The following is a 17,277-nucleotide window of genomic DNA, read 5'->3' on the forward strand; positions in this document are numbered from 1 at the left end:
AAGCATTTGGATAAAAACCATCATTAGGAGTAAGATGTGATTATTAATTAAAAGTGAAAAATAAAAATGCGTTGAAAGACTTGGGGACATAAGTGCAAACAATGTAAAAGTTTAGAACCTTCATTACAATTAAAGTGTAATGTATAACAAAAGTCGCTAGTAGTCTATGAATAAAGCTTCAAGTACAAATTTTTTTTAATAAAACGTGTAAAGATGCTGACATGGCAAAATGTGATTGGAATTTTTTTTTTTTGCCCTTTTTCACCTTCCAATGATGTAGCACCGTGTGTTGTTTATAAAGATTTTCTATCAAAACATTATGTAGTTATAGCATGATTGGTAGTCTATTGCAGTTTCGAGTCATAACCTTTTACAGGCCCACATTTCTTTATTTATGTATAGTTATTTGTCTTGGGCCTACTTTGGACCCTAATGTAAGACAAGGTTTCATGGATGAAGTTCTCTGTAGGCAGTGTTTTACTGCTTCAAGCCATCACAAGATACAGGCCCATGGGCCTTTATGGGCTATTTCTCAATCTCCGCATGATAGATAGGTAAAAACTGACAACTTGCATTATTTTTAGCTAAAATAAATATTATTACAATTTACGTCATAATGATTTAATAAAATGTATTTTCTTTCATCCTTTACTTTGGAGTCATAATAGCGATGTGAAAAGCCATTCAAACAGGGAATGACTCTGGGGTTTGGGGATAGGGAGCCCCCCTATTGGTGGAACGTCTGACGACAAACCCTGAAAAAATTTCCTATCAATCCAGCATGTCTGCAATAGCGATAGGGATGGCAGGATTGGATCCCCTAACCCAGCAAGGAGTTTTGCCCGATGGGGTTTGGGACCCACTTACTAATTTATTTAATTTTTGATATATATATTTTAAAAATATGATTAATTTAATAAATATAAAATGAGATGTAATAGTCAGGATCAAAGTTTTCACATCTTGTCACAATATAAAAATATGATTAATTCAGACATGGTATTTTCACATCTCGTAACAATTTAAAATTTTCGTTATAGTAAATTGATAATAAAAAATGACGGTGAACAAGAATCAAAGTTATTAATTAATTCATTTTTTTCAATTTCTTTTACTAATTAAAATTTTGGGTCAATCTTACTCCTTCTAAGAAAACATATAAAGGTCAATTTTGACAAAATGTATTAAATGTAATAATTTTTGAAAAAGAAAAAATAAGGAAAAAAAATGTAGTTTTATATTTAGTTAAAGTAAAAAAGGCAAAACGAAAAATTTTGGCTAGCAGGAAGATTTCTTTAAGTTTTAAAATTAAAAGGAATATATTTGAGCCAATTCAAGGAGAGTTTGTAAAAGGAAAGCAAAATGTTTCACTTTCTTTTTATTGAGAAATTTCTTCATACTAGTCGTTGACACCTACATTGCACGAGTTTTGTATTTATTATATTTTTATTAGCGTTCAAATTGTAAATTTTTCAAAATTGATTGAAGATTCGAAGTATTTGATGAAATCTAATCGTTTGGTTCATTATATTAGCGCATGATGCATAGAGATTTCTTTTTCATTTTTTCTGCATTTATTTATTTTTTATTTGTTTTATTCATATTATAAATATTTTTTTCGATTTAAAATACTTTTTAATTCTTTTTTCTTTATGAAAAACTTAATTTTTTCAATTTTAATTAAAAAATATTTATACTGTAAAAAAACTGCAACATGCAATTTTCATACCTACCAAAAAATTTAAAAATAAAGATAGTATAAGACAGAAATTATTTTATAAAAAGTTACTTGTAAGTAAAAAATTTGAAGAGAAAAGAATTTAAAAGGATTTTAAATTGAAAAAAAAAATTATTTGTAACGTAAAACTACGATACTGATTTCTCTCGGCACGATATTCATATGTATTTATATTTTGTACTTCATATATATTTAATATTTATTTTATGCTTATGTTGAAAAAATAAAAATTTGAAATTTTTTTTTGAAATTTGGTTTGGTAAGTGAATGTAGGGCGTTCTGTATTCTCGGTATTTGTAAGTGCAAAAATCTATATATAAAAATAAAACAAGTTGCAGATACGGTAGGCAACATATACAGTAAGGTACAAATACGGTAAGTTGTTTGCAAATACGGTAGGCAACATATACGATTACCTGTCTGCAAATATGGTAAGATGTATATATGGATTTATAATTTGTTATAAATGTATAAAATTTATTTAATATTGAATTTCTTAAATATTAAATGTTGTAATTCAATATTGTTTCTTTTTTTTTTATAATTGTATATCCGAAAATTAAAAAAAAAAATTGATTATGAAATAGCTAATTTTTAAATGTGTTTTTTGTTGAAAATAAAAATGACTTTTTTATATTATTTGTAAAAATAAAAAAAAATATATTGTAATTTTATTAACGTAATAAGAAGATTTATTATGTATTTTTATTTTTTGCATTTTGTAAAGAATTTTATTTATGATGATTGACAAATATTCTTCCACATACACATCACGCCAGTAATATTAAAAAAATAATAATAATTTTAGAATATATATTAAAAAATACATATATATATTATGGAGGAAAGCTTCCACAATACGGAGGCTTTATGGAAATAGCTCAAGCATGAGCCTCCGTCCATAATAACAGAGGCTCATGTGTGCTTGAGCCTACGTAATTATGGATGTTCCAACGTGCATTTTTTTGCTTTCTTTTTCTTTCATTGACTCTCAGTACAATAATTTAATTTCATTTAATCAACTTAATTTTTTTAATATTCTTAAAATAAAAATACATAAAATAATGGAGGCTTACTCTTTCTCCACACTATCTCTTTCACCATTTTCTCACGATATCAACCATGTGTCTTTAGAAAGTTTATTTTTTAGCACATAAATAAGTTTAAATAAAAATATTATTTTTATATATGTACATAAAAGGTATATAGTAACCATTTGGATGACCAAAAAATAATATTAATCAAAATGTTTACGAACTGTTTAAATAATAATTTATTGAGGGGGTTAATTCAAGAGCAAAAGTGTGAATTCCATAAATATATGATTGAAAATATGTTTGAAGAAAAATAAATTTTAAAAAATGAAGACCAAACAAGTTAACAAATGAATAAATTTATTTTTCGAGAAATGAATTTTTATTACCATTTCATTTTTATCATAAAATGATTCTAATCTTCATATGTTAAATTGTGTTTTAAAATTACATAATCTATCAAATATATTTTTTAAAATTAATTTTTATAAAGTAATATGCTTTTATGATTTTTTTATGGAAGATATAATATAATAGTACTAGAAATTATAAAATAATTAAAATTTTATTAATTTTATAATATAATATGTTACGGAAGCTCAAGCATGAGCCTCCATTATTACTTTACTTAAAAAAAAAAATCATAAAAACATATTATTTTATGAAAATTAATTTTAAAAATTATATTTGATAAAAGAAAAATAATAATTTTAGTGTGTGCATATATATATATATTATGCAGGCAAGGCCTCCATATAATATGGAGGCCTCCATAATAACGGAGGCTCATGTGTGCTTGAGCTTCCATAATTACGGAGGCTCCAACGTGCATTTTTTTACATTTTTTTCTTCATTGACTCTTAGTAAAATAATTTAATTTTAATTAATCAACTTAATTTTTTTAATATTCTTAAAATAAAAATATATAAAATAATGGAGGCTTACTCTTTCTCCATTTTTACACACTACAATTATGCTTCTCTATTTCTCCACACTATTTCTTTTACCATTTTTTCACGCTATCAACCATGTATCTTCAGAAAACTTATTTTTTAGCACATAAGTAAGTTTAAATAAAAATATTATTTTTATATATGTACATAAAATGTATAGAGTGACCATTTGGATGACAAAAAAAAACATCAATCAAAATTTTTACGAACCGTTTAAATAATAATTTATTGAGAGGGTTAATTCAAGAGTAAAAGTGTGAATTCCATAAATATATGATTGAAAATATGTTTGAAGAAAAATAAAATTTAAAAAATGAAAACCAAACATGTTAATAAATAAATATATTTATTTTTCGAGAAATGAGTTTTTATTACTATTTCATTTTTATGATAAAATGATTCTAATCTTAATATGTTAGATTGTGCTTCAAAATTACATAATCTATCAAATATAATTTTTAAAATTAATTTTTATAAAGTAATATGTTTTTATGATTTTTTTTGGAAGGTATAATATAATAGTACTAAAAAATATAAAATAATTAAAATTTTATTTATTTTATAACCTAATATGTTATGGAGGCTCATGCTTGAGCCTTGAGCCTCCATAACAATTATGCTTGAGCCTCCATGCTCCATAATTTCCTCTATTATGACCCTCCATAATAATGGAGCCTCCGTTACACGGATGCTAGCCACCATTATTACTTTACTTTAAAAAAAAATTATAAAAATATATTATTTTATAAAAATTAATTTTAAAAATTATATTTGATAGATTATGTAATTTTGAAGCACAATTTAACATATTAAGATTAGAATTATTTCATAAAAAAATGAAATGGTAATAAAAACACATTTCTCGAAAAATAAATATATTCATTTGTTAACATGTTTGGTCTTCATTTTTTAAATTTTATTTTTCTTCAAACATATTTTCAATCATATATATATATAGAATTCACACTTTTGCTCTTAAATTAACCCTCTCAATAAATTATTATTTAAACAATTCGTAAACATTTTAATTGATATTATTTTTTGGTCAACCAAATGGTCACTATATACCTTTTACGTACATATATAAAAATAATATTTTGATTTAAAATTATTTATGTGCTCAAAAATAAACTTTTTATCGTAAAAGAGATAGTGTAGAGAAATAGAGAGACATGACTGTAGCGTGTAAAAATGGAGAAAGAGTAAAGAGGGCTCTACGACATAATCCTCCAAGCCGCTTAAATCGAGGAAAACCAACAACACGTAAGATAAACGACGTCGTTTTTTCTCTTAATAAAAAAAAAGAAAAAAAGAAAAATAGTTACAGTGAGATAAAATGAAAGAATCTACCGTTCTTTCTACAGTAGTGAAATATTGCCCTTTTTATATAGTAGTGATAGTGGAATTAGGGCTTGTTTGATTTGACCTTTTTTCATAGAAAATATTTTTCAGTTTCCAACTTTTAACATGTTTGATGGCAATAATTTTCTTGGCAATTTGTTCCCCCTCCCCTCACCCCGGCTCCACACATGTGCAATTTCTTTGGTTTACCAAACCCAAGGGATTTTTATTTATTTATTTTTTTTTTACAATTGAAACAAATTCTATCTTCAATTATAACAAATTTTGTCCATTTAATTGACAATTTTAATGAAACAAAGTCAAACGAACGCCAAAAAATAAAAAAACTTCAACATTTTTCAGGTGAAAAATTATACCAATCAAAACATTAATTAACAATTCTCAGAAAAACAAGTTTTAGGCAATTTAATTTTTTGAAATTCATTTTCTTTTCATCCAAATTTCATTCTTACAATCAAGTCAACTCAAGTGAAACAAAAATATAAAATCCTTACAAGTGAAAGCTTGTCACAATATTAATGCGTAGTGTGTCAATTTATATACAATTTACCTTCTGTTTGACAATTATTATTGTTAAAAAAAATTTATATAATCATTTCAATCATACATTTGTAAAATAAAATATTTTACATGTAAATTTAAATTTTCTTTTAATTTGTTAATCATACGTTCTCCTAAAAATTATTATTCTAAAATTTAATTTTCTCAAATACTAATTGTCAAATTGGGTGTATAAATATGCGCGTGTATAAAAAAAATAAATAATCTTGAAAAAAGTGATTACAAATTTATTTGATCTCCGAAGGCCCTAATGGCATAGACTAACGTAAGACGCCAGACTATTACCTAGGCACAAGTAACCATGCTTGCAGAACGCACGTGACCTTGTCTTTAATACATCATACATCCCTGTAAACGTTCAAATTTATCTAAAAAAAGTCCAATTACTGAGGTTCGCATCATCACACGTGGATCACCTCACTCTCATCAGATGGGGTAAAGGTATCTCCAGACTCGATTTTCTCTCTCTTTTCACTTCAAGTTTCAAGTGGACTCATTTCAGTGGGTGAGAATGGACCATCAGATATGTAGTGACTTTCTATTCGATGATCACGTCTGTAAGATAGTGCAATCGCCCATCAAAGTTTTTCTCTTTTTTTTTGGTGGTTTTGGAAGCCAACGAAGTAGTGACAAAAGCAATTAATTAACAATTCACAAAGGTCTTACTGACCCCTCACATGGGGTTGGCTCCACACGGGCTAATGCCATTAAAAAAAAAAAAAAAACCAACCCGTTTTATGTGAGGGGTCTGTAAAAATCCTGTAAGTGTAAGATGTGGGACCTGTATGTTCAGCACCGTCCATTAATTAACGTCATAGCTTTTGACTTGACTGTGTATTTTCTGTAATGCAATAAAAAGATTACTCTCCCATACCATCTCCAATAATTCTTAAAAAATTTGTGCTTGTCGGATGACACGTCTAAATATTCACTTATGATATGATTACAATCGAATATATACTGGGTCAAATCAGAATGTAGTTATATGATTTTTTAGCCCCATTTTTCAGTTAAAAAATGGAATCTTAAAATAATATTTTTAGAAAAACGTGTGATTAAAAAATGAAAACTTTTAAGTTTATGTATAATAGTATTTTTATTTGAGAATGTGATTAAAAATAAAATAGAAAAAATTATATTTTAGAATTAATCGAGTCCAAACGGGGACTTAGATTAATTGTGTACTCGAGTCAGCTGCAAGCAAAGAGAGTTTTCTTTCTGAGTATCGCCAGAATCACTGCATATGAAGGAATGATGTGGAATCAATAAGTATTAACATATAAAATTGATGAGTTGAAACCGGGATTAACATATAAATGCGGAAATGTAATGCGATTTTACTTCTGATTAGATTATTAATTTAAATCATATAGTAAATTTATACGTTTTTAATAATAATCTAATTCGAAGTAATAAATAAAATTATTTAATGGTATGTAGGATTTAATGATAATTTTTTTGATCGAGTGATCATTAGTATAATATTTGAAAACTTGAGTAGCTACCCACTATTATCGTAAGAACACAATTTGAGTGATTGATTATCAAGTTTTTATTGAGTGGTGGATTTAAAGCAAAAAATTAAATTAAAAAAAAAATGTGTGAATCAGGAAGCATATTTGGGTATGAAAATTAAATTCCAATATATATCAATTTAACTAATACCAAAAAAAAGTTTCATGATTAATAAATAATCTATTTAATTATTCTCGCACAAGTTCATATTAGGATGTGTTTCAAGCGGGTAGTCACTAACAATTAAAAATGGGTCCGACGATTGTGTAAGGGACAAACTTCTTGAGACAAAATCCTAAAAAAGGGTGTTTTATTGGCAATGACTTCACAGTTGGAACTTAAACATAAATGCCTCCAAAGGGCACAAGCACACGAGTACTGAAAAGAAATATTTTAAGTCTAAATTAAGAAATTGAAATTACATATTCTCTGTTTGAGAGTGTTTGATTCGAGGTCTTTTGCTCTATATTTTTTTTTTTCTTTTATATTCCTTTGATGCTCTCTTCGTGATCAACCGCTTAATTACTTTATAACTGCTCACTTTCTCCATGGTGGCTAACTTATCGTGGAACTACCGTCTCTAACTGCTGTCATTACTCTTTGTCGTTCAACTGTCCTCAACTGACCACCTTGAATCGCGGAACGTGATAAAATTACCTAATAACTGCTTCGATGACTGTACTTTTGGATAACCATAATATTTTATGTTTGCTAAGATCTTGGGTGATTCGAAAGTTAGGACGAGAACATGGTCATAACTCTGGGCAACTGCAAGGCACTTCATTCGCTCAGATCATGTGTGTCTTGTAAGTTTGGGCGATAATGTTACCCCGTTCGTGGACTTCCACTACATTCATTAATAGCCCTATTTGGGCCATTATCCTGAATTACCCAATTGAGCTTTATTTTTTGGACTATTTGAATTAGGCTGCACTTTTTGCATGTCAACAGGATGTAAATTCCGTTATTGTGTATATTTAATACTGATTACAGTTTGTTTAAATTTTCATATGAGATTATAATATTAGAAAAGTAAAAGATCACGTTTAAAATTTGTTGTCATCTATTTAAAAATCATGCACAAGTTAGATTTTGGTGAATAATTAACTTCAACATATGTGTAAAAACATGTAAGATAAAAAGTATACATCTCTAACAATTTAATTACAATAGTATTTTATATTGGTGTAATGCAAAACCTAGTACAATGGCGACAGAATGCTTAATTAAACCACGAATGTAGCACATCCAAGATTATTGTTGGTGTAAGTAATTCAACAACAAATGAGGCACGTGCCTAATTATGAGCTGTTTGAAAATTATTATTGTGAAAAAAGTCGGGAAAAAGTTTTTAGTATGCATGTAAAAATATTTTATCATGTAAAAATGTTGTTAAAATTTATTGGCTAACAGATTTTAAAATAAATTAATGATTGTCAAATAGACACTATATGTATTCTAACTCTTAAACTATGTGAATCGTTCTTGCTAGCGTAACAAGCAACCAAATTTTTAGAACATTACGAAGCCTGAAGAAAGAAATTGAGGTCTGATGGACAACTCCAAATCGTTGCAAGGCAGTTCCAGCTTCTCATAGCTAACAGGAAGTAGGAATGATCAAAAAACTCGTTCAACACGATATTCAAGGTCCCGTCCTGAATGGGGCGGGATTGCCCTCTTGATCGGATAAACGGAGGCGAGAGTCAAGGGCGGAAGTGGGGTTGTTGTCTCAAAGAGGGTATGGAAAACATAGTTCCCCAAACCATTTAAAGTTAATTTCAAATTTAATTTTTCTATCAAATAAAAATAAAATATTTATCATCATTTTTAAAGAGAACATTATTTGTTCTTAATAAATTGGGGAAAAAAGAAATGATAATATTCACTAATTAAAGATATTTAAAAAGAAAAATTAAAATAAATAAATAAAATAAACAGGGTGATAAAGCTTCACCTCGCTTTAACCAAGTATGAAGATGGGACAGATTGACAAAATGAGGGTACGAAAATGGTGTACTCATCCTGTTGCCATCCCAAATTTGAGACGAGACAATTAGAATTCATTTCTTTTTTCACAGCAACATAATCTCAATACTCAAAAATATCCCAATCAAGGAAGGGGGAAAAAATCGCCCTAAGGAACCATTATAGTGGTACCACCTTACTACCTAAAATTCTACACAAGCCTTTATCACAAATATTAATCCCATAATTCCCAAATTTTTGATCCATCAACGACCTTAATCTTTATCTTCTACTTTCCTATTACATTAGCCTCTTTAGAATGAAAGATAAGGGAAGAACTGAAAAACGTGGGCAGTCCATCACATGCCACGTGGAAGCAGATAATTGGGAATGGGCCAGCCAAATGGTTCCTTTTTGTAGGTTAGGGTTGGGTCAGGAATGGGAAGAGGTTTAAAAATGTCTAAGTGGGGTGGTCACATGGACATCCCATGTGTTGTCAATTGGGACTCCAATTATCTCAAGTTCCCATCAATTTTGTATATATGAGATATGGGATTCTTTTGCAATCTATAAAATACATACTTATTTTGTGAAACAATGAAGAATGGGGATTGGAAAATAAACCAATTATTTGAAAACCTATTCAAGCATAGATTGATTGATTATACCACATGGATCAACCATAGACAACAATTCAATAAACACAACTTACTATATTTATTGAAATGACAATACACACTAATTCTTAATGTACACAACTTACAACTTTTATCGTAGTATGCTCTTCAAAGAGTAACCATTCTTAGGATCTTGTGCACAATTTACGAATTCTTAGAAAGCGTGTCACACTTTTGGAGAATCGTATCGCTACCATTAGATTTAGGCCATAGAAGTAAATGATGGGCATCCTAAATGACAATTTCATTTTTGTAAAAGCTCAATTTATCTCTGATTCTATAGTTGAAGATATTGATGCTCTAACTTAACCTACCCTCAATTTGCTTCGCTCGTGGGAGAGATCTTGACGGGTTAATTATTGAGCACCATAGTCCTCCTTAGCAAGTTTTATATACATTCTAAACGAAGTATATGAATGTAACTTCTTGGTTTGATAGTAAAATTAAACAAAATTTTCTTTTCTCTATTAGGATTGACACATTCTTTAGTTCTTTTAATGGATTATTAATTTCAAATTTTAGCCTATAATTCGTTCTATTTCTCATACTTTTTTCCAGTTAAAAGTGTTTTTCGTCCACTGTTAATATAATTCGAAATGAAGAAAGATCGTCATTTTTTTCCTATTTGTAATTTCACCTTCTTTGTCATGGGCTAATTATAAAATATGGAATTTTGACGACTTTCTTGTTTACTAAATTCCAAATACAAGTGATGATGAACAAGAAGTTGATAAATATGATTTAAATAAGTTGTAGGATTGACTGTCAATGCTTGCTCTAGTTTCTTTACACGATCCATAATTAACAAAACTTTTCGAAGTTACTAGAAGCATGACATCAACAGAATCAATTCTTTTGCATAAAGCTCCATAATTTAGGGAAAATTTGTACCTAAACTCAACCCACTTGGAAGATGACATGAGAATAAGTTAACTCCCATTTTTTAAACTTGTCAAAACATTTCATCGATTATTACCATTAACTAAGAGCCTGTTTGAGAGTGATTTTGAGAATTGATTTTTTGACCGTTAGGAGAAAAGTGGGATCCACGTGTGAGAGAAGAAGTCAAATATGACGGCTGTAATAGTAAAATAACGGTCAAAAAATTAATTTTTTGGGTGAAAAAATCGGGCCCAAACAGCCCCTAAGCCTCTGTTTGAATTTTATTTTCTTGTGAGAAAATTCTACTTCCCAAAGTTAAATTAATATTTTAAATGCACATTTCATAGCCTCATAAATACTACCCACCTTTCAATGTTTTGCTTCTCAACTCAATAACATAAAAATGATGAGACAATAATGTGAAATTTAAATAGCCTCATAATATATACACCTTTTTCTTTTCCCTAGAGATAGTAACAGTGTAAATTACTACATGCTAAGCTACCTTCCTCGTCAAATATGTCACGTAGGAAAATTATGATAGTGAACGATTGTAAATAACATTACCCAATCCACAAATCGTAAATTAGAATATGTCAAACGGCGTCTTTTGAGACCTCAAATTCTTCTCATATATTGACGTTGTTGTTCTCTGGTTCAAGATTCCAGGTAAACTCGGTGGCGTTACGGATCGAATCAGCGCGAAATTCAAGTCCTTAAAAAACGGGTGGGTCTTCACATCAGCCGCCCCGCGTTTCGACCCGAGTCTTCTATTCGGGTCCTTGTTGAGTAACTGGGATATTAAGTCGCGAGCGTGCATTTCCCTCACACTGCACGGCGCGCCGGTGGGGAAAGTTAAGGGCATTTTAACAATGTCACGCAGCGTAGCCGCATTCGATACACCCGCAAATGGGGTTCTTCCGTATATCATTTCGTAAATGAATATCCCAAGGGCCCACCAGTCCACGGCATTGCCATGGGACCTACCGGAGGCAACTTCAGGCGACACATATTCGTGGGTCCCAACGAAAGAACAAGATCGGGCGGCGACTGGCTCCGCCACGAACAACCGGTTGTTGGAAAAAGACTTCGACCGGAGCCGATCGGAAATGCAGGAGAATGGTGTGAGTATACGGGCTGTTGGGGAGGACGGTGGGTCTACGGAGGAAAAGTCAGGCAATTCAATGGCTGGGATTGAATCTGAGCACAGGGAGAGATCAAAATCGGTGAGCATAATGTGACCGTCTGATCTAACCAACACATTTTCTGGCTTCAAGTCCCTGTAGATGATTCCCAACATGTGGAGGTATTCCAATGCTACCAATACCTCAGCAGCATAAAACCTGAAAAATTTTAAAAATAATATTTAGTACCATGTTCGACGCGATGGATGCAGCTCTAACGTTAACCGGGGTAAGAATTTCATGGGAAACATAGAAAACTGTTCCGGATGGCTTGTTTCAGAAGCTAAGAAAAAGACCCTGATATGGTAAATTCCGTTTCACATGGAAAAAGTCACCAAAACAAGAAAAAACCCGGAAGGAGAAAAGTCTTATTAGTGACTTGCGGCTAAATTGGACAAATTTTTTTTAGTAAAACAGATTAATTTGTTTGGAGTAAAAAATTCTATGAAGGGTCTTATTATGCAGAAGAAAACTGGATTTGATATACAATATTCAGTTAATTTATTTAGCCCTTCAAAAAAATAATCAGCTTTACCAAATAATATCTCTCTGATCAAGAACAGACAAGAGAAGATAACGTAGAGAGAGCATATCACCTAGCTGAGTTCAGAGAGAAGCGTTTTTGAGGCTGTTTGTGCCGAAGGGAATGCAAATCACCCCCAGAACAGTATTCCATAACAACACAAGAAAAATGGGAGGCCTCAAATTCTGCATAAAGAGTAGGCAAAAACGGATGGTCAAGCATTCTCATGATGTTTCTTTCAGTTTCAGCTCTCTGGGATTTTTTCTTTAATGCCAAAACTTCATTATCGACTACTTTCATGGCATATAGTCGCCCCTCCTCCGCCCCGCCGCGGAGGTGGCAGAGATATACTTTACCTATGTCACCACTGCCGATCTGGCGGACCAAACTGAAGTCCCGGAAGCTCAACCGTGTCTGTGAGCGAATCGCTTGGAATGAATAATCCGACGATCGATGAGGTTTCAGGGTAAGAAGATTTTCCGGCGATATCGTCGGCAGATCCAAAGATAATCGGCTAAAACTAGTGCAATGACTAATGGTTGTGTCGCTACTCATGGAGGTTTTGCTGGAACTAAAACCGCCTGAAATCAACTCGTCGGAGTTTTTATCAAAGTCCAACATTTTGCGAATAATTTCATGTAAATTTGGGAGGGCAAAAACGAAAGAATAAAAGTCGATACCCGTTGAAAACAACGGATTTTAGCTTTTGGGATGTTCCTTTTCTCTCGCCTGTCGAATCAGATAAGAGAAATGGAAAATGGGAAGAATCAAGAACAAAGTCAAAATTTGAAGACACGAGTATCTGTTTCAACCAAACGGAGCTATATGGTGAGCTTTTCTGTTTAACAGAAAATTAGGGTTCTGTACAGTCAGAGAAGAAAAATAGAAAGTAGCTAGAAAATAAGGAGAAGCTCCGTCTGTATTTACGGTGATAGAGAGAGAGAGAGAGAGAGAGAGAGAGAGAGAGAGAGATATGCTTGAATGGTGAGGTAGGGAAGTTGAGGCCTAGCGTTTAAAATTGATTGCCCAATTAGCTACTTATAATTTTATACTTATTTTTAAGCACAAGTGGCGTTAAGAGAATGTTGAACAGCTAATTTTAAATGTCATTAGGAGTCTGTTTGGGAGTGATTTTGAGAATTGATTTTTTGACCGTTAAGAGAGAAGTGGGATCCGCCTGTGAGAGAAGAAGTCAAATATGACGGTTGGAATAGTGAAATAACGGTCAAAAAAATCAATTTTTTGGATGAAAAAATCGGGTCTAAACAGGCTCTAACTCATGTCGAAGGTACGGATGGCAATTGTTAATTTTTTTTAGGCAAATTAGAAACATTTAAGCTACCCAAACAGGGCACTTGACAAATTTAAGAACAGGTGCTAGTTTGGATTTTTTTTTTTTTTTTGACTGTCCAAGGAATACTTGATATGTGGTTTCTATTTATAAATCCTATCAAACACCCAGCTCGTGTAGCAAAGTTCAATTAGAAAATAGTTGGAATATGAGTAAGAGAATAAAATAAATATTTTGGGATAGTGATTTTGAGAATTGATTTTTTGACCGTTAAGAGAAAAGTGAAAACTACATGTGAGAGAAAAAATCAAAAATTATGGCTGAAATAGTGAAATAATAATAAAAAAATCAATTTTTTAAAGTGAAAAATCACTCCCAAATGGACCTTTGTTCCTTTTTGGTAGGGATTAAAATTTAGATGTGAATGTAAGTTAAAATGAACAAATGATCTTAACCTCATATTTTTTAGGATCCACAAATTTTCAATTACTTATTTTATTAAAATTTATTACAAAAATAATTTTAATTTTCACCAAACAAGACTTTAAAAAGAATCATTTCACGTTATTTATAGAATCAATTTTCTTATTTCTATCATCAACGTCTCGTACTCCCTTATCCTATGTTATATTTTTTCTTTCTTTTTGCGCCCTTTGTGCGGAATGGATCGTCCATCTTCTTCGTGCTCATGTGAAGCATCTTTGGATATCCACTAGATGCTTGTGTGGAAAGAGGGGAGGAAAGGGACGTTGAAGAAAAACGCAATTTATAACACCAAAGGTAATCATGGTTGATTATTAGGCTGTCAATTTATTATCCCTATTCTTTTATGATTGATGTTACGTAGTTCCACTGGAATTATAACCTCAATTTAAGTGACGCTGTATAATAAATTAAATTAAAAGTAGAACAATAATGAGTCATTTAATTTCACTTGTCATTTAATGTCATGTTAGCATCACCAATTTAGAATTGCAACCCCGGTTAAATAACATTACTTTTTTCTTATAGTGGCATTCTCTCTTCTCCAATGTTACATTTTCTTTTAATTGTACACTGTCTATCTTAGCCCATGTTTGGCGTCCATTATTTTGAAAAGAAATAAAAAAAAGTTTTGAATAGTATTTGTAGAACGTGTTGTTTAAAAGTAGGAAAATTTTTAAATTCATGTGCAAAAATATATTATTGTGTGAATATGATGAAGAATGATCTTGTAGCGAAAAGAGTTTTAAAACACTGGGCATCAAACATGAAATTAATTTCTTCTATTGTGAAACGTATTTGGAAATCCAAGGGACATCAAAAGAAAAATATGAGATCTCAAGGTGATAAGAGTTGAAAAATATGAGATATAACCTCAAAGGTGATGAGAGTTGACCGTTAAATAATCAATTTCTTATGTCTATCCTCTATACTTCAGTTCAATGCGATACATCTCTTAGGATCCTGTTGATTGAGACAAATTTCATGAAAAATATCACATTCGAAGAACTCATTTTCTACTTTGACTATTTGATACGAAAGTGAAAATGTAATTCGAATTTCAAGGTATAAACACTTAAAACATGTTTTTGGCCAATTCCATGAAAATCGAATTCCTATAATTTTGATAATTTTTTCTTTTCCAACTCACATAAAATTAATTTATTTTTTTTACTTTTATAATCAAATGGACCCTTAATTTTTAGTGCCGTCCATCTTGACTTCTCTCTCCTGAAATGAGGGCAAAAATGCCAAAAAATGAAAGGTATGGACGTTTTCCACAATAGACTTAAAAGGTAGGGACGTTTTGTGCCAATTACTCTTTAATTAACGGAAAAACAAACGGAATATGGACGGAAGGACGTCCAGCGCAAAGAAAGGTTGAAATGAGGGCAAAAATGCCAAAAAATGAGAGGTAGGGACGTTTTCCACAATAGACTTAAAAGGTAAGGACGTTTTGTGCCAATTACCCATAAAGAAAATATTGTCATTATGATTTCAACTTTGGCACGTGAGGATAGTCCAACGGGTAATGCATTGCTGACGTCGATAGATACGTGCGAAAAGTGGAGGTCTGTAGTTTTGGCACGTGTGGAACGAGAAGGATTTTCTTATCTGCTAAACCTTCCGACAGATTATACAGTGTGCGTGTTGGACTTCGGAGTTTGAAAGTATAACTTTTTAGGTGAAATGTCAATATTGTCCTTGACGACCTGTGGGGTTTCAATTTGATTCGATTAAGGTTGGTGTACCTTTTTGTAAATTCAGAAAAAACCTCGAAGTAAGGGCCAGTACACGCATATCAAAAGTTTGCCCAAGAACAGAGACATAATCTATGGGAAAATTTGGTCAGTAAAATAGCGTCATTCACCGCTAATCACTGTACATTTTGAAATAATTTACTTGTACACTTCATTTCTTGTATTCATGGAATAATATTTATAAAAGGATTAAGCTCCCTTAATTTCTTGATTCTCTTTAAAATTTTAATGCATTTTTTTTTATTTTTTTTAGCCGCACACTCTTCAATAATATAGTTTTTTTTCTTTTTTAATTACACATTCTCTCAAAAATTACAATTCCAAAATATATTTAACCCAAATTTCTCATTATATTAACAAAAGTTAATGAAGTGTGTGGTTAAAAATTTGTCAATCCCATAAAAATGTATAACTAAAATTAATTATTAACTTTGACTTAAATTAAAATTTTAGTATTTTAGTTTGAATTTCAAAATACATATAGAATTCGATCGATCAATTGAAAAGTACCATGAGAACAATACAACTCATACAAATTGTTTGATAAGGTATGTACAAGGAAAAATGGTAGATGAAATATGTGGTTGAAATGATGTTAAAATACTATTTAAAAAATATATTTTTGCCAAAGAATGAGGATCGGACAATTTCTCTCTGGGTATCGTTCATCGTGGCATGATATTGGACATATATTAGAAGCCACTTGTGCGAAGAAGACAAAAAGATTCACCAAATGTCTTGTGGAAGGGAAGCAAAAAGGGGACAGTACAGTTGGACTGACTTTATAGGGTCGATTTGATATAACATATCATATCCTAATTTCCATTCTTTGAGTCTTAGTTTGAAAATAAATGTCATTGGGGGACAAAGGTACCGGAAAGGTCTTACAAAATTCCTTATCACTATTTATTAGGCCCCATTTAACCCCGTTACCTGAAAATGAAAATGATGTGAATAGTATTTTTTAGAAAATTGAATGATTGAAAAAGAAGGACAAATTTTCAATTTACTTGTAATATTATTTTATAGAAAATTATGTGATTGAAAATAGGAGAGAGAAAAATGTAATGTAATTAAATGTAATGGGGATCAAACGGGGGGCTAGATTCGTATATTCTTATTCGACTTCTATCATTTTTAAAATATACTTTCTCCCTTCTTTACAATTACATATTTTTAATAAAATAATATTACACGTAAATTTTAAATTTTTTCTTATGTTTTAGCTATACATTCTCCATCAATTTGTTATTTTAAAATGTATTCTTACAATAAAATGGAGCTCAAACAAGCTCCAATTTAGCCCTCGTTTGATCGTCATTATCCAATAATTTATTTTTTATACTCAT

At 30.7% G+C, this 17,277-nt stretch overlaps 1 protein-coding gene across 2 annotated transcripts; it reads right to left on the reverse strand.

Moving 5' to 3' along the window:
- Window positions 1-11,107: 11,107 nt before the first annotated feature.
- Window positions 11,108-13,393, reverse strand: LOC111386950 (protein kinase PINOID-like). Of its 2 annotated transcripts, XM_023011452.1 has the most exons (3): window positions 12,751-13,393; window positions 12,468-12,579; window positions 11,108-12,030 (listed from the first exon to the last, which is right to left on the reverse strand). In XM_023011452.1, exons 1-3 carry the CDS (start codon window positions 13,013-13,015, stop codon window positions 11,274-11,276), a joined length of 1,134 nt encoding a protein of 377 aa, XP_022867220.1. In that variant the 5' UTR covers window positions 13,016-13,393; the 3' UTR covers window positions 11,108-11,273. The 2 variants fall into 2 exon arrangements, with proteins under 2 accessions (XP_022867220.1, XP_022867219.1); XM_023011451.1 differs by having other exon boundaries at window positions 12,468-13,393.
- Between the last annotated feature and the right edge of the window lie 3,884 nt (window positions 13,394-17,277).

This window comes from Olea europaea, unplaced genomic scaffold (assembly GCF_002742605.1).
Source record: "Olea europaea var. sylvestris unplaced genomic scaffold, O_europaea_v1 scaffold3806, whole genome shotgun sequence".
Lineage (NCBI taxonomy): Eukaryota > Viridiplantae > Streptophyta > Magnoliopsida > Lamiales > Oleaceae > Olea > Olea europaea.